At 36.7% G+C, this 18,534-nt stretch overlaps 1 protein-coding gene across 2 annotated transcripts; it reads right to left on the bottom strand.

Annotated features, from left to right (window-relative positions):
• Positions 1–308: 308 nt before the first annotated feature.
• ppp1r36 (protein phosphatase 1 regulatory subunit 36) lies at positions 309–18,107 on the bottom strand. 2 transcript variants are annotated; one of them, XM_028461499.1, is made up of 12 exons: positions 18,037–18,107; positions 17,852–17,910; positions 16,565–16,648; positions 15,499–15,635; positions 15,205–15,274; positions 15,022–15,120; positions 12,817–12,951; positions 9,231–9,273; positions 7,250–7,458; positions 3,999–4,199; positions 2,694–2,816; positions 309–362 (listed from the first exon to the last, which is right to left on the bottom strand). In XM_028461499.1, the coding sequence occupies exons 1-11, from the start codon at positions 18,064–18,066 to the stop codon at positions 2,696–2,698; spliced, it is 1,188 nt and encodes a 395-aa protein (XP_028317300.1). In that variant the 5' UTR covers positions 18,067–18,107; the 3' UTR covers positions 309–362; positions 2,694–2,695. The 2 variants fall into 2 exon arrangements, with proteins under 2 accessions (XP_028317300.1, XP_028317298.1); XM_028461497.1 differs by lacking the exon at positions 309–362 and having other exon boundaries at positions 2,681–2,816.
• Positions 18,108–18,534: the final 427 nt, after the last annotated feature.

Raw genomic sequence — 18,534 nt, 5'->3', positions numbered from 1 at the left:
AAAATGAGTTCCTGTTGAGAAATTCCCTCAAAAATCACATTTTCACAAACATTTTGTTTTTCTATGATCATGATCATCTTTCACCCAACACGACCCCACACTGATCTATTAAGTAAAACTTCTACAATGTTCGGCTCTATATATGCTGAACCTATTATTAAAGATAATGAGATCTTCTCTACAACCAGTGTGCTACTACCTCTTTGATTATTCATTCAGGCCACAACAGAGAAAAGGAATGTCTCACTCGATCAAGTATTTGTCAGCCAGACTAATATTAGCCGCAGTGCAGTGAAGGATGAAGGTGTGGGGAATGGAGGGAGGACGGAGAGGAAGAGTGAAGGTAACCAACAGGGGGATTTCTATAAAAACAAGAATAAAAGATGAGGAAGTGTGCAGCCTTCATTGCCCTTTTTAGAACATTTTATTTTGAAATTTGCAAAGAAAAGCAGAGGAATTATTCTATTATTTTATGATACCATTGGTTACAGCTACTGAGGACAATAACTATTATGTTTTTAAACACCATTACAGACATAGTGTAGGCCTCATAGATCAATACATCAAAGGCTCTATGACTATGTTAAGTAAAGGTTTCATTTATTCAGACAAGGTTTTTATTGCATTTTTTATCTCCTGACATGTTTTGACTGTCAACTGCCAGTCTTCTTCAAAGGAGTTCTGCTGATTGCCTTTGATCGTTCCTTTGAAGTTTCACTTTATTTTATGTAATAGTTCCAGCAAGGTTCATTTTTGTCTTCTTTTTAAATAGTATGTTAAGTAAAGGTTTTGTTTGTTCAGACAAGGTTTTTATCAAATTTTTTATCTCCTGACATGTTTCAACTGTCAACTGCCAGTCTTCGTCAGAGGAGTTCTGCTGATTGCCTTTGATTGTTCCTTTGAAGTTTCATTTTACTTCCATGTAATAGTTCCTGCAAGATTCATTTTGTTTTCTTTTTGAATAGTATGTTAGGTAAAGGTTTTGTTTATTCAGACAAGGTTTTTACGGAAAATTTTATCTCCTGGCATGTTTCGACTGTCAACTGCCAGTGTTCGTCAGGGGACTTCTGCTGATCGCCTTTGATGGTTCCTTTGAAGTTTCACTTGACTTACATGTAATGGTTCCAGCAAGATTAATTTTGTCTTCTTTCTGAATAGTATGTTAAGTAAAGGTTTTGTTTATTCAGACAAGTTGTTAATGACCCCACCGATAACAACGGGTTTGTTGACAATTGGTCATGCGTCTTGAAATTTGATAACGTTTTGCGCATTGCACTGTGTGATTTAGAGTTCCGTAGAAGGCCATAAAGACGTGAAAATGTTACTACTAAACCCTGAGGTTTTGACTGATGTGCGTTTAAACTGGAAATTTAAAAAAATCCTTGATTATGGGCGGGGCTCCTGGAGCCGTTGAGACACGCCCATTATACATTTGAAAATCTCCAAAGAATAATTTATGCTATGCTAACCATCTACTCAATACTCACAATTGCTCTCTATTCACAATTCTCTCAATCCAACCAGATTCTTCTTCTCCTGTGTAGCGCTTGGCACCCAAGGCAAGGTGCATTACCACCCAATCTGCCCAGATTGCCACATGTGCTAGTTTTATAGGCTGGGCGGGGTCAAAAGTGGTCATTTGTGATGTAAGAAGCCACGAAAACGTCACAAACCACCATTTTCAGCCTATAGCAAAATCTGAATGTAATAACAGGGTTTCAACTCATAGAGGACAGTCACTCGGACAGTTTTACAACAAATTGAAATTATTTGACTAAAAAGACAAGAGTTGGACTAGGATCAATCTACAACACTACTTCCTACCATATACGTTGTTTTCAGCAGAAAAAAAAGAAGAAAAAAAAGTGGTTTTAGGGTTTAGTTACTTGTTAAGAAGTTATTCTAGCGAAGGTCTGGTGATGCCTAAATGTTCCACTGTCTTTTATTTTGGCAGCAGTCCGTTATTTTAATGAACATCTGTGAATTGTTGCTAGGTCTGTTCTATGGAAGCTTAAAATCATGTCAATGGCATTTTTATTTTTTATTTGTATTTGTTTCCCCATCGGGGATTAAGTTTTTCTAATCTAATGTAATCTAATCTTACCTCATTCTTGCTGTGATTTCTTGACCTCATTTTTGTTCTGCTTTATTTTCGCGTTCCACGCAATATGACATCACTCATAATTCAGCCCTATTAGGCTGTTTCCACTTTTGTTTTGACACAACTTTCAATGCGTGACATTGGCAGTGCTTTAGGGGTCACACTAGCATCAATAGTTGAAGAAAACAACTTTTAGATAGCATACAGGTAGAGTTTAAAAAATGTTAAATATCATCCCCAGCAGCTTTAAGCAGATGTTACCTATGATGTCACCCACTCCCCATGAAAAAACACAGGACTGTTAGTATAAAAAACAAAGCAGACACTGGATTTGTTAATGTATGAAGTTCAGAATGTATTCATCAAAAGCCTTTATTTAAGGTATAAAGGTTTAAAAAATTCATCAAAAACCCTTTTCTTTAAACATCTTAATATATTTTATTCAACAACACCACACGCTAGCAAGAGAAACTTAAACAACATCAAAGTACATTCAAAACAAAACAAGACAATTAAAGTTGTGAAAAACAGAAAGTGAACCACAGATTTTGATTTGTTGTAGATGCTTCAATAACAAGGGTGGAGTGGATACCTTCAGCATGGACTTCTGGGTAAATCTGATCCCTGGTCAGCATCTCTGGGGTTTTTCTCAGCATCATAAGGTATCAGGGAGCTCCTGCTGAACTGACTCAGTGGTTTGCCGATGATCCCAAAACTGGGAAAAAAAAACAACAGGGATGGGTAACTTATGACACAAAAATATGATAAGAGGGCCACATTACCAACATTCATGTCAGCATTTAGAGAAATGACCAATCTGAGTATGAATACAGGAAAGAACAAAGAACAGTGTTTTTGTTGTTGTTTTGTATATTTTTCTCTCATTTTGTATTTGTTTTGTGTGTTATAAGAGTCTTTAGTGGTCATTTTGTTTATGTCTTTAGAGTTATTTGTGTGTATTTTTGTTGTTTTGTGTCTTGGGAGTCACTTTTGTTGGGTTTTCTTGGTCGTTTTGTATATTATTTTCTCATTTTGTGTGCTTTAGAGTTTGCTTTTGTGTGTATTTGAATCATTTTGTATATTCTGTGGTCATTTTGTGTATTTTGCAGCAATTTTGTCTCTTTGGAGTCATTTTTGTACGTTTTTCTGTTATTTTTGTCATCATCATATGTGTTTTTGGAATTAAATTCTGTATTTTTTTATGTCCTTTCATGCAATTGCTTGTAATTTTTCATATGTTTTTTGTGTTATTTGGTGTATTCTTGCTGTCGTGTTTCTGGGTCATTTTGCATGTTTACTTCTGGGCTCCACACAAATGTTGTCCATGACTATTTTTCAATTTAAATTCTGGACGTGTAGCCCTTTAAAAATAAAATAAACGGACTAGACAAACAATTAAGATGGCATTTTAAAAAGAGTCTCCACACGTCAGACTGATAACGTGTTAATTAAAATGTAATAACTGATGCATGGTTATTGTCTTTAAATATTGTGCTATCATTTTTAAAAGTATAAATAATACAAAATGTTGTGCATTAAAGCATCTGTCAGCAAGGAAGAATTATAATAGCAACACACAACGTATAAACATCAAATATACTTTGATGACTTAAAGTTTTTTGATTCAGAGATTAGAAAGAGTTCTGTCCTATATACAAACATAGCTCATGTATAAATAGAATAAACAACCTAGTTTTTAATGAAAACTCTGAGCTGCATGTAACTGAATGTCGAGGATACTTTGATCTAATGAATATTTGGACTGAAGAACAAACATTTTGTAATTTAAAGGACTATCCGTTACTGTATATTTAAGAATAACAGTAACAATATGTGTAGGTATCTGTATTTCCTGAGTGAGAAGGTAAAAATCTTTTTTTCAGTGTTTCTCCAGCACCTGCCACTGTCCAGCTGCTGGTGGAGCTGCTCCGTCAGGGCCTTGGTGTCACGGTGCTTGATGTGCGGTCGACTCTCGCTCACAGCCCAGCTGCCACGGAACAGATGAGAGGACTGTTCTCTGGGCAAGGGCAGCAGAGACAACATGAGAGGAGATCTCTGATTAACAACACGGTGCAGCGATGGGTGTTGATGGCGTGCTCTGAAGGAAAGGAAAGGAAAAGGAAAACACAATTCTTAATATAATGTACATAATATGCAAACACTTTAAGTGCCATAAAACACAGTGACAAAATATGTATAATATATTCATTTGTTGTAGATTGTGTAAAGCAGTGTTTCTCAAACTTTTTGTTGGCTCAAGTACCCCCTTTTTCTTACTTTTGAATCCAAATACTGAACCCTCTTTGTCTGACGACAACGTTTTGCTCAGAAAACTATTTAAAAACAACTATAGAGCATAATGATGGAATGAACACACATTTTAGAGAGTTGCATTTTGTAAATTAGTGGAATGAAACAGTAAGTAGTGTCTCATGAATAGATTTGTTTAGAAAGTTTCTTTCATTTACTGTAATTTTTCAGTCATTTTCAGTTTATGTTCCAATCAAAATAATTTCTATCATCATTTTGTGTGTTTTTGGTGTCACTTTGTGTGTTGTTGGTATTATTTAAATTATTATCTCACTCACTGTGTGTTTTTGGTGTCGTTTTGTACGTTTATCTGTTGTTTGTGAGTATTTTGTAGTGATCTTCTGTATTTTTCCTCTCATTTAGTGTGTCTTCGTTGTCGTTTTGTGTGTCGCTGGTAATAATAAGTATTTTTCTCTCTTAGTGTGTGTGTTTCAAAAACAGGAAATGCTGCTGGCTAAAGACTGTGGAGGCTAGTAATGTTACAGCTTTGTTGTGTGTTTGGGTGCCAGAATAGGAGGAATAATGTTAGTGGACACTCGTGCTCAGAAACAACAAAGACAATTGTGGTTTTGCCTCCAGGCTAAGCCCCGCCCAACAAAATACTGTACATCACAATGTTTACAAACAATTAAAGGGTCTTACACATACCCCCATTTGAGAGACACTGGTGTAATGTATTTGTTGTAGTATACATTTGTAGTGAAATGGTCCTAAACTTTTGAGACTTTAGGTTGGTTCTTCTTCTGTTGCGTAATTCTTCTTCACAATGTAAATGGTGAAGCGACACTGCACCCAGCAGTTCATGTATGGTACTGCAGCAAAAATGAAGCAGAAAGCGGCCCTTGCCCTGATTTTATCATGAATTTACATTAAATGACGTTAAGTTACTAATCATTTTTGCATTATTGTATATGTTGCACATATTGTGGTTGGCGAGAATCTCAAGGCGGTCTTGTATATTTCATCCTATTTCTTCTTCTGCAAAAATCTCAAACTCCACCAATGGACAAGAATTTTCAAGTTTCAACACATTTGAAAAAAAATAAATCAAAAAATAAAGTGTTTGCACCAATAATAAGATAAAAATTAGGATTGGACAGCTGTCTACATGCGACTCTTCCCGTACACAGACAGCAGCTGAGTAAATGTTTGGAAACCAAGAATTCTCTAACATTTCCTATTCCGTCCCCCCCCCCCCAGTGGTCATCATGTTAAATGTGTAAACATCCAATTAGCCAAGTAAACTGCTCAGCCAGCCAAACAATCATGGGTTCAGGTGTCGTCGCAGATTGAATATGGAAAAAAATTGTGACGAAACGGATTTCTTCCGTGCACGAACCATTAGTGTGGGTATAGGATGCGCACGCGCACATTCTCCCTCAGGTGGATGCTGATCTGTGAAACAAGCTTTCAACTGTTCAGCCCTAAACGCACAGCGGGAAGCAGCTGATAGCTCACACAGCTGCCAATCAGGGTGTCAGATAGAAGACGGTTAGAAACACACAGAGACTCGTCTCACGAACAAAGCATCACTCGTCGAGCAGATGTGACAACAACTAAACTACAACCTCACTGCTTGAGTTCTGGGCAATGTGCTTTTGATGGTTCGTGAACATAATTATTCTTCATGATTAAATATGCTTGAGACAATATTTTTTTATCAAAGCTAAAGTATAGGCCTGTGGCTCCCAAAATTTTCAGTCCCGTACCCCTTCAGACATTTAACCTGAAGCCATGTACCCCCTAGGTCAGATACAATGTAGCCCTAGAGTGAAATTTGTCTCTGAATTTGACCTTTTCTGTTAAGGAATGATATATAATACAAAAAAATAATAATCTGTAAGCACACAATAAAACATCTTATTTAGAATTATAACTTGATTTATTTAATTGACCTAGTGGCATTTTTAGTTTCATCACCCTGAAACTGTGAAATACAACTCGTGTGAGGTTCAGAGGATACACAGAAGTTTGGGGCATCAAAGTCTTGACAGCACGTTTGGCTAGCGCAAAGCAATGTAGCTCTCGTGCATATTTGTGGGTTTTTTTGATGATCACCACTAGAGGGCAGTCTTACATTGGCCAATTTGTAATTTGTGGCAATGCATGGAGGCTCCTGACTGCTGCTCCATTTATATTCTAGTTTCCAATGTGGTCACGCTGTTTTTTAAAAAAAATTCACAGACCCCCTATGACAATTTGCGTACCCCACTTTGGGAACCTTGGGTGTAGACCTCATACATTAACAAATCGAAGATCATTTGTACTAAAAACAAAGTTAAAAGTTAGGATCCTGCAGGGACCGATACCTGTTATTTATTGCTTGGTTATAGTTGGTGCCTTTCATACTGTATAGAACAGGTGTCACCAAACTTTCTGAAACTGCAAGCTCTACTTCAAAGGTATCGATTAATCCAAAGAACTACTGTTTGATATACACTTCTGAAATGGTAAAAATAGTACAGTTTCACTTTAATTAGAGGTAGGGATGTAACGATTAATCATAAGGCAGTTCAAAATCGATTCATAGGTATCACGGTTCACATCGATACTGTGAAAATTGAATCGCAGTACTTTTTTAAACAGCAGAGGGCGCTATATATCCTTCTCTTGTCCAGAAAAACTTAGCCAATAACAAATATTTAAAGGTTAAAAGCAAGAAAAAGGAGGAAACAACAGGTTGAATGTTGATATAGACCCTGAGTATTACATTTGACTTCCACATGGTTAAGGATTGGGTAAAAACTATTTTGTAGCAGATTTCTGCTGTAACAGAAATAAAATATCAATATTCTTTTCCTCTGGTGGCTGCTTGTTTACAACAATCCTTTATCGTACCTGGGCTTGAATGCACCGTCAAGTTTGGACACCTTAGCTGAACCATTAACAGCTGCAGGTATATTTCCCATGTCCCCACGAGCCCGTTTCTTCACGGCCTCATTGAAGGCGTCTGAGTATAAAAGACGGCCCACTTCCTCTTGGATGTCCTTCAGGTCTCGGCTGTTGAAAGTCACCCAGGCAAAGTAGCAGAAGAAGCTGTACAAACACTGGAAATAGTGAGGAGTGTGAGGGTGTGTATCATTCATTTATTTATTTTTTACTGGTTTGACTCGTAAACGCATTTGTTTTAGGTGTCCTTGCTTGCACGCAGTCACTTATTCATCTGTGTTTCTAAAAGGTCACATTGAACGCTGCCAATGAGCTGCTGCGGTTTGTCCACTCCACCTGGATAAATACGAGACACCTGCGAGAAGTCAACATCCCCTTAGCAGTAACTCATTTATTAGCTCCGCCAGACACAACACGCACTCTGTGTGTCTGAGTCCTGCTCCCTATTGTCAGCACTCACAGATGGTGAACTGGTTTCCACTGCCACCAGCTGAGGACTCTGATAATCAGCACAGACCTGGCAACGCTGGACATTTGTAAGGCCTTTAAAATATGCAAAAAGTTACAGGTAAGAATTCCTTAAATCTGTGTGGTTGGTTTGGAAAAGTAAAGAAATGTAAAGTCGGGAATGCATTTCAGACAATCTCAGTAAAGTAAATGCAGAGCCATTTCTGGCTATACGTGGACCATAGCATAGCACATGGTCCACGTATAACACAGCAGTTAATAGAAATCTACTCACATGAAGATCTACAACAAGTTAAGATGTCTAAAGTGCATATGACTTTTTTTTCTTTTTATTGATGGATAACATTTGTTTATTTCAAAATAAGCATAATTTGGGAATTTCAAAGCTTGTTTTTTGAGATTTCTGCTTTCAATTACATTAAATTACACCAAAACTAAGGACACAATCAACACACGTTTACACCAAATGTTAAAAGCATTCTATTTGCAAAGCTTTTCTACTTGTATGTGTGTGTGTGTGTGTGTGTGTGTGTGTGTGTGTGTGTGTGTTCCTCAAATATCTCTGCGGATCAGGATCAGACTGAGCTGAGAGTTTCAACATGGCTGCTGCTGGGTTCAAGGGTGTGCAACATCAGATTTGTTTGGACTGCAATGATACCGTTAATAAATTATTTCACAAGTGTTTTACAAATTCCGTTAGAGTCCTACCTCTAGAGGGATGATGTCATCAGTCCTACTTTTACAGTGACTGTCATCATTCCGACCTCTACAGTGATGATGTCATCAGTCCTACCTCTACAGTGATGACGTCCCACCTTCAAACACAACCTTATTTGGCCATCCATGAAAAAGCTACTTACCTTTCAATAGCACTTTTCAATAGCAATACATACTTCCTATACGACCACTGCACTAGTTTTCTAATGCTCAATGCGAGTGAATCTGAGCATGAGTTGCGGATAGACATTGAAGTATTAATTCAACCAAAACAGAAAATCCATTCCGACAAGTCTTCTTACATTTCGCTGCTACACAGTATCGAGAAATCTTTGAGAGTAATTCATGTAATGATAATAGTGATGATGCTTTTTAACTCCGTAGATGTCGTCAGTGTGAGCTTTGCTATCTGAGCTGTGGTGAAGGAAGCCTCGAAACATTATTTCTGTTGCGTCACCGCCCATATGTGGTCAATGTCTGAAAAGCAGACCCCCAATGTACAAAAAGCAACATTAAAATGCTAAATGTAACATTAAGATGGACACTGAAGTTAAATATTTTGTGGACACACAATTTAGAGTGTGGTCTTGCATTTAGCATCAGCGTGAAGACAATGGTGTCATGTACATGTTAATTTCGGTGAGATATTGTAATGACTGTATACCTCTAAACAGAAGCTTGCATGTTGGGCCCCCGCAAAGCAGGAAATGCATGTTTGAGTCTGTGTGGTGATGAATATACTTACCGCATTTAAGAGCCATTCTGTTTTATTTGAGAAGACGTTTGACCTGTAAATGCACATAAATCCTCAACAGTCAGAAATCACACTTCTATTAAATCATTAAGGGGTCTATTCTCCCATCTGGATTTAAGCGTTTTTTGGCGCGCCTGCAGGTACGCACTTCTCTCCTACGCGTATTCTCCGGTCCAGGCTGCTGACACACCCACCATGCGTAAGGAGCCAAAAAGCTCATATGTGTGAATGAAGGCGGGCTGAAGGAAAGGAGGCAGTGATGTCATTTTTTTGGGCTGTCAAGAAATCACGGAACCTGGAGTTTTCCCAACACTTGTAAATGTCATTGAAATCTGTGAAAATGATAAAGTTCACTTTTAATTTGAAACGCCTTCATTGATAAACAATATAATATTGATTTGATCAGATTATTGCAGTGTGACTGAGGATCGGCCGCATTCTGTCCGAGTCACAGTTAAAATCTCTCTCCTTGATCATCATCGTCATCATCATCGTTATCATCATCATCATCATCATCATCATCATTGCTGTAAAGCGTGACAGAGTTAGATGCGCTGGAGATATGAGGAAATAACGCAGCCGCAGAGCTGTTTGCAGTGAAACAACTATTGGCTTCCATAATACGCAGTTTTAAATATAAATAGTTTAAAGCAACCTGAGCTGAGCCTCATTAAAATATGTGTGGGAACAGTTTTTGGCCCATCCTCATCCTCATATGACAGCTTGTTTCACTCTGTAGTGGGTCAAACTGTGACTTTACGTTGGACATAGTATGAAAATAGTTGAATCACTGTGACCAACGTGGACAGAAGTCTGCGTCTGTCAGAGTTTTAATTAATCGAGCAGCAGGAGCAGCTGAGTGATCACAGCTGCTGCTGTGCGACGCACGAGTGTGGCTTCAAATGTAACTAAGTCCATATTTCTAGTGCAACATAATGTTTGTCCTTATCGGGTCGCTGCACTAATTCCAGGGTTAGAAGCACGTAAGCTGCGCAGCTTTTTGGACTTACGTGCATGGGAGAATAGAGCCCTAAATTAATAGATTCATTTGTTTTCTACAATTTCATCCATTAGTGTTTTTGTATTCAAATAGAATCTGAAAGCTCTACAGCAGGGGTGTCAAACTAATTTTAGTTCAGGGGCCAAATACGGAGCAGTTTGATCTCAAGAGGGCCAGAGATTTATTACAAGAAAATTAGTAATTTCAACATTCTTGTGTCATAATTCAAAGTAATAAGTAATAAGTGACAGATATCAGTCCAAACAGGAACTTCACTTTAAAATTCCTAGATTATCAGACCAATTTCTGTTTAATTAAGGAAAATATTGTATCATCATTTGAGGAAAATTGAGGAATTTTGCAATAATTTTGAGTTTTTTCAACTATTTAACATTATAAATGACTGCCATCATGCTATATAAGCACCAAGAAAACTGTGAGCCCCTGCAAATGTTTCACTTACACAATGATTCATGTTTTCTCTGTCATTTTTAATTTCTCCTGCAGACCGAATTGGATGCTCCAAAGGGCCGGATTTGGCCCCCGGGCAATGAGTTGGACACGTGCTCTACAGTATTATATACGAGTTAGGTTACAGCTTTCAACATTAGAAAGAAATAATTACAATTGTAAAAAGTACTGAATTAAATAATAAAATAAATACATTTAACAGTGTGTGTGTGTGTGTGTGTGTGTGTGTGTGTGTGTGTGTGTGTGTGTGTGTGTGTGTGTGTGTGTGTGTGTGTGTGTGTGTGTGTGTGTGTGTGTGTGTCTCACAGGTGACTCTCATTCATCTAATTAACTTCCCTGCATTCTTTCAGCAGTGTTTGGTAACACTGTGGGTGTTGATGGATTTTCTATGTTTCAAGCTCCTCGTGTTCCCACTTTCAGAAGGTTTGTTTCTTTACATTTTTCATCCTGATTAATTTTTGTACTTCTTGGACATCTGGATTTTTGTGTTTCATTATTTAAATGATTTTGAGTTAGTTCCACCTGCTGCTGCCTCCTCTTCTCTCCACCTCATCTCCCTGGCCCACATCCCCTCACTGTTTATCCTCTATTCACTGCTGTTGTTGGGGGTTTTTTTCACAATAAGATAACAGACAGATGGAGGCTCACATGCCAATAGTCTAGTGGTTCCCAACTTTTTGTGGATTGTCACCCCATTTTGATCTCTAAAATACTTTTCTTCTAAATTTAGTTTTAATCTTGTTTTAATTAGTGCTACAAATACAGAAGAACTAGGATTGATTCAGATTCAGAATGCTATATTTATACCCGAGGGGCAATTCAGTTTCAGTTACATCTCATCCAAAAAACATGAAAAGACAATCACATATAACGCGGGAGGACAGGAGCGGTACTACTGTGGGTCGCCCTAAAAGCAGCGCCCCGTATCTAAGATGAGAAGTGGAAAATATGAGGTAAGAAGAGGGGAAAAAAGGTAGGTCCCAAACTGTGCTTCTTTAGGGACACAGTGCACACTCAGAAGCGCCAAAAAACACAATTACAACAAAATTTGAGGACATAGCACATATGGTCGGGGAGGGGGACATGTGGAGGGGAGGATTGCAACCAGCCGCTGGTGACAAGTTGCGACATTTTAGAATTGTTTTTATAATGTATTAATTTGAAATTGATTTAAATTTGAGAAAGTCAAAGTATAGAATACAGTTAAGAATGTGTTTTAAGTTTTTAAAGAATATATTTTTAATCGGTAAATTTTTATTTAACCAATTAATATACATTTCAGGCAACCCCCATTTAAATTCTTCATTATTATTCATGAAAAATTTTGTTGTAGCATTTGTTTTTTTTTTCATTTCGTAAAATAAAAACTAACTATTATGGAGGATAAATAATAGAAAACTGACTGGTGACTAGGGCTGGGCAAAAAAAAAAAAATATTTACTCGATTTATCAAATTTGTAGCTAAGTTGTTTTTTTTTATTATATACTTTACTTATTATTTTATTTATTTTTTTCGAGTTAGTTGGTTTTCTTAATTCCTAAAGCTTGAAATAGTTGAATGACAGAGCCTCATTTACTTTTTATTTTGGGATTGCTTTATGCATTTTAACTCTTGAGGACAATCACAGCAATAAAGTTGCACTTTTCACAATATATCTGATGTATGCAGTCATTTTTAAGTGCATTGAAAAAAAAAAATGTGAAATCAAATCAAAACTCAAATTTTTCTTTAAAAAATTGGAGTTTTTTTAAGGCAAAATCGCCCAGCCCTACTGGTGATTAATTTCTAAATCATAGTAATGGCCTGAGTTTTTATTACCTGGCATAAAAATCAAGACAGAGCAGCCAAAGTAAGTAAAACCCACAGCTTTACACACACTTTTATTTAAAGACATTTATCACTAAAAGCCTTTTGGTTCCTCTGCCCCACAGCGTTTAGCTCACTCACTGTGTAGTTTTAAAGGATGCATCCAGTGAAGTCCACAGAGACTTTAGGTAATCAGTGCCATCTGATTGAAGCAGGAGGGAACTCTAACTCTAAGACTGCATCAAAGGCTGAATTCAGGGTTTTATTGGAGCCTTTCGCTTGTCTGATTGATCACTCACTTGTTGTTTGGCAGATGGTGTTCTCTCTCCAAGTCCATCATCAGGCTGAAGTAGTGCACAGCCAGGTTCTTCAGAGAAATCTCCGTTTTGGCTGAAGTCTCCGTCATCAGTTGGTGCTCAGTGACGATGTCGACTCTGGTAAGTTGGAAAAATCACAAGATGGAATCAGAAAAGTGGCTAAAAAAATAAATATTAAAGCTACAAAGAAAGAACTATTAAAATGTAACTGTGGGCAGTGAATAAATATGAAGCTCCAACTCAATGGACTTGATTTGTTCCAACTCATTTTGACAAGTTTGTCCAAATTTAATTAAAAAAATCCAAATAATTATTTCAGTTGAGTTTGTTCTACTTATTTGTGTCAAACAAAGGGTTCAATCTGTTCAACAACAACAAAAAATATAATAATGCAATTATATGTAGGGCTGGGCAATATATCGAGATTCAAGATATATTGAGATTTCTATTTTGGCAAAATAGAAAATTACATTATCGTCTATATTGATATATTTTTTTATTTTATTGCTTATTATGCATTAAAGTACTCGTTTGATTTAGTTTTTTGGGAGGGGAATTAATTAGCTTTTAACTCATTGCCTGCCAAAAACGTCTAAAGACCTTAATTGTGTTTTTCGGCTGCTAGGAGACAGTGTGACAAAGCTCTCCTTTGAATATCGAGCTGTACCATGGTGTAGTGACCAACTGGTGACATGTAGGTGGCAGCAGAGTACCTTTGGATGAGAAATAACCCGTGATGGGCAGAGCTCAGAGGGAGAGGAAAGGAGTTTGCGAGACAGAAAATGACGCTATGAGAGTTGATGCTGAAGCTCACAGCAGCTCACAGCAACGCACACTCGACCAGAGCATGTGTGGAACTAAAGTCAGGCATACACTGTGCGATTTTTTTTTTTTGGCCCATTTTTGAGTCGATTTTCGACTTGTCCGACTATTAGCGTGTCTCTGCTATATCGTGTGTCGTGCATCGTGTAGTATACATGGGGTCACGAGAAGTGATGAACACCTCACGACCAGCTCCCGATCAGCAATCATAAGGTCGTAAGGATTTCAAACATGTTTGAAATCCAGTCGCTCCTCGTGAGGGTATCACACAGTTGAAGGAGTGCCACGGACCGGCTTATCGTAAACGCTCACACTGCGCATGTGCAAAGGACCGCTGTAAAATTGACGGACTGTACTGCCCACGTCTGTCCAGCCAGTTCCTGGTCCATCACATCACCATCTTTTCTTTTTTTAAAGCTCTTTTTGCTGAGATTTGCGAGCGTCTCTCCACTTCCGTGTTTTTCTTCTTTGTCTGTTTTAATGGCAACGCTTCAGTGTTCTTCTTCTTCTTCTTCTAATTTGTACGTTGCATTTCCGGAAACAAGACCCCGACGTGTCGTGTATGAACGTACAGTGTGAGCAGTCAGAAAGTGTCAATGTGTCAGTCCGTACAGTGTGAGAACATGAATCGTGAGCTGCGCACATTCGGGATCTGCGTCTGAGTCGCACAGTTTGAGCTGGAGCTGAGTGCAACAATTGAAAAAGTCGCACAGTGTATCCCAGCCTTAAGTAGACTATTGAGCGTGTCGTGATGGTGAAGGAAAACAAAAACAAAAAAGGGGCAAGCAGTGAGATTCGGCATATCCGGGAGAAGGAGGAGGAAGTTGCATGCGTGGAGAATGACAGGGAAGAGACTTGGAGGACGGCCAAAATACAGTAAGAAAACAATACAACTCTGACCGAAATAGCAAAATAATAATGTTGCCATCAAAAGCCTGGTCCTAGTGTTTTTGTAGTTTTATAGAAGGAAACCAATGTTGAGGTGTCATTAATGCAAAAAAATTTACTTCAAAGTCACTCATAGATTTTTTCAGAAGAAGACATTTTTCTCAGCTTTTTGTCACAAACTGGCTATTTGTGTGAAACAAAGCTATTTTTTCTGATGAAACTAGAGAGTCTAATCTTTCAAAATCTGGTTTCAGATTTCATTTTGTCATAGTAAAAAATATTCTGTGGGTCTTTAAAAATCAGTGAAAATCATCTAAAACGCCTGGCAATGTGGGGTTGGCTGCTCTGAAAATGGCTGGCAGTGAATGAGTTAATGCGGCAAACAATATTGTAATGTATCACCACGAAGAGGGGCAATATTTTCTTTACTACTGTAAAGATAATAGCAAATCACGCATCTGTCTTTATCCTACTTACATTCCGGAAAGTGTCGATTTGTTCTGCAGAGATTTCTGCTCGAAGTAACACAAAAGGTAGAGAAGGAGGGCAGCCAGGACTTCATCAAGCTTTTTACTTCTTAAGACACACAGGGATGGAAAAGCAATGAGTGACAAACTTTTATGTGTATAATATACATTCACATTGTCTATACCTCCTTACTTTAACACACTCAGAAAGCAGAACGGGATGGGAAGTAGGTACTTTTCCTGGATCAAACCGACAGCCACCTCTGGAACATTGAAAATAATCCATTGCATATGTTTTTATATGCTCCATGCGGGAATAAACCACTTAAGGAATAAAGTAGACGTTTAAACTCTTGACTCCATGTGCCATCACTGCCCCAAACCTCCATTAAGAAAAATAGAACACATTTCTGTGTACTTTGTTGAGCTACACTGTTAGTTATACTATAATTCTAGGTACACATTATCATAAATATGCTTTACTTACGTTTGACGTCATCAAATGTGACTTTATCTCCTTGTCTCTCCATCACAGAGGACCTGTATGAGTTTAAATGAGCAGGACTCAGGGTCTTCCTGATGGTTTGGCGCCCTCCATTGTTCAAAGTGCATACTTCAGCCAACCTAGAAGGACAAAGATAAACAAATCCATGCTGACAAACATTTTTTTGCACCTTAATGTAAACTTAATCATGACCAAATCAAACAAACTGATTCATTTTAAATGAACCGGTAAATATAAACTAGAAAAATTCTCCAAAAACAATATATTTTGATGAGTTACTGTTCTCGAGTTACTATCAAAAGAATTAAGGGGTTGTATTGTTTTTAACTCTTTATACCAACCATTCTCAACTGGTGAGTCAGGACCCAAATATGGGACATGAACCTGTACTGAGTGGGTCGCGGACAAAAATAAATAAATGCAATGAAAAAAAAGTCAGCACAACTGCGTAGTTAACTCCCAATTTTTATTTAACTTACACCAACAATTCAATTTTTCATTGCATCTGTTGGTTTTTTTGATCCAGCACACTGCTTTCAAAGGGATGTGCGTGTTTTTTTTGATTGTGCAAAAATAAATAAATACCTTGTCTCATGTTGGACTTGTCTTTTATTTTGAAAGAAACTTGTATTTTACCAGGCATGCTGTGAAATGCATGTTGCACAGGAAAACATATAGATTCATGTTTTGGAAAAGATTGTTTTCAACAGCTTTTTTTGAAAAAAAACTAAATTTGCTTGATTGATACCATTGCTTTATACTGTACATAATATCAACAAAATACATGTAAATCAAGTTTATTCTTTGTTAATTTATTATATATATATATATATAGTATATATTAAGAATTAAATTGTGAAATGCTAATATATTATATATCTAAATCATATGTAAATGTAATATTTAGTTTAAGTTTAATACTTAATGTTTTTTTTACAAACAGAAATTTACCAAACATCTAAAAAAAAATTGGAATGAGAGAATTCAGCATTTAGAAAAACCCAAAATATGACCAAAGTCAAATCGCATTTATTAATCTAAGGCTCACCATTCCGCTCTCTGCTGAAGCTCAGTAAAACCAACGTTCATTTGACTTTCTTCCTCCTGTCCATTCTCCTGTGCAGGACAAGAACTAGCAAAAAGGTGTTAAACGTGTTATATAGATATGGGCAACTGGCCACCCGGGGGCCACACACGGCCCTCGGTCTAATTTTGTGTGACCTCCAAAGTAAACAAACAAAATGACTTAAAAAAACATTAAAAATTACCGAAATATAGGCCGACATTAAAGGACAACAGAAATACACAAAATTACTCAAATTACAGGAAGGAACAAAACACCACAAAAAAATATATGAAATGGCAAAAGAAATACACACAATTAACCAAAAATTGCAAATTGTTGACCTAAAATACACAAAATGGAATAAAAAAAAACATAAACAAAACAGAGAAATGTACAAATTGTGTACAAAACCAAATGTGTACAAAACACACATGACTACAAGTACAAAGATAACAAAAATCATTTAAAACCACAAAATGAAAGTAATATTATACAAAATTACAACAAAAATACACAAAATGAGAATAAAAAGATGTGAAATGAGAAAAAAATTAAATTTAATACAACCGAAACACACGAGAAAAAAAAAAAACACAAAATCATAGACATAATCATATAAATTGATAACAAAAATACACAAAATGACTCCAAAACATACAGAATTACAGAAAATTACAGGAAGGAACAAAATAACAACACTAAAATGTATTAAATGGCAAAAGAAATACACAATTAACCAAAAATTACAAATTGATGACTTAAAAAACACAAAATGGAAAAAATAAACAAAACGGAGAAATTTACAATATGACACACAACACACAAGATGACTACCGGTACAAAGATAACAAAAAGCATTTTAAAAAATGCTATAAATGACAACAAAAACACACAAAATGAAAGTAAAATATACAAAATTACAACAAAAACGCACAAAATGACAGCAAAAGCATTCAAAAACTATTACAAAAATACACAAGACAAAAACACACAAAAGGACATTTTAAAAAGACGTACAAATCGCCAGGAAAAATACACAAAATGAGAATTAAAAAATAAATAAATTAGAAAATAAAACATCCTAAAATATAATTCAACAAAAAGACTAAAAAAAAAAAAAAAAAAAAAAAAAAAACTCTTTTTTCTTTCCTGTGTTATTGCTAAAACTAGTGATTTTGTTTCTAAATACTGACATAGCTGTTGATAATGTGGCCCTTGCATTAGTTAGTGTTATTTAATAAAATAGTTAGTGTTCAATCTGCTCCACACCTGACAAACTCCAAAGTATCGGATTCATCATTCCACACCCAGTGGCCTGAAACCTGCACCTGTAAAGTCAAATCCACCACAAATGTACAGTTTTAGTCAACAATTACAATATTTGTAACATTCATAACGGCAAATAGAGCAACACTACCTGCTTAAGAACTGTTACTCTTACTTAGTTTACTCACATTTGTTGTGTCTTCTTGATAATTTAGCATTTCAATGAAGAAAACGTCACAGTTTGAACTAGTAAAATGGGCTTTCCTGTCTGTCGTCCTCGTGTTGGAGCGTTTCTTAGCAACAGCCAATAGCAAAGAAACAAAGCCTGTTACTATGACGACGCGGGTAGCGCCATTAATGGGCACAAACAGTGTTGCCAGGTTGGGCGGCTTTCCACCTATTTCTGCTGGGGAAAACTAGCAATGGGCGGGTTTATAACATTTAATCTGATTTTGACATTTTTCAGAAAATATCCAGAAGAAATTGTGGTTCGTTGCATAATGTGACAATAAGTAAAGTATGACCATTTCCATACACTGTTGTGTCCTTGCACTATATTTTTTTTAATCTTGTCTGAACATGCTGTCAAAAGTCAACACTATGTAGTGCAATTTTATTTTATTGCAACAACTATGCATGTTTTATTATTGCAATGAAACAACTACATTTATTCTATTGCTTTATTG

The sequence above is a fragment of the Gouania willdenowi genome, chromosome 11 (genome assembly GCF_900634775.1).
Source record: "Gouania willdenowi chromosome 11, fGouWil2.1, whole genome shotgun sequence".
NCBI lineage: Eukaryota > Metazoa > Chordata > Actinopteri > Blenniiformes > Gobiesocidae > Gouania > Gouania willdenowi.
The sequence above is the reverse complement of the archived record's forward strand: the minus strand, read 5'-3'. Positions and strand labels throughout refer to the sequence as shown.

What these genes read in the sequence shown, in the direction of transcription:
- ppp1r36 (XM_028461499.1), bottom strand. Translation starts at nt 18,066, where the DNA reads ATGCTAAATTATCAAGAAGACACAACAAAT. An exon ending in TGCTTTCTGAGTGTGTTAAA is followed by an intron (nt 15,121 to 15,204) that starts GTAAGGAGGTAT and finishes GTGTGTCTTAAG; the next exon opens with AAGTAAAAAGCTTGATGAAG. An exon ending in CAGCAGCTGGACAGTGGCAG is followed by an intron (nt 2,817 to 3,998) that starts GTGCTGGAGAAA and finishes TTTTTTTCCCAG; the next exon opens with TTTTGGGATCATCGGCAAAC.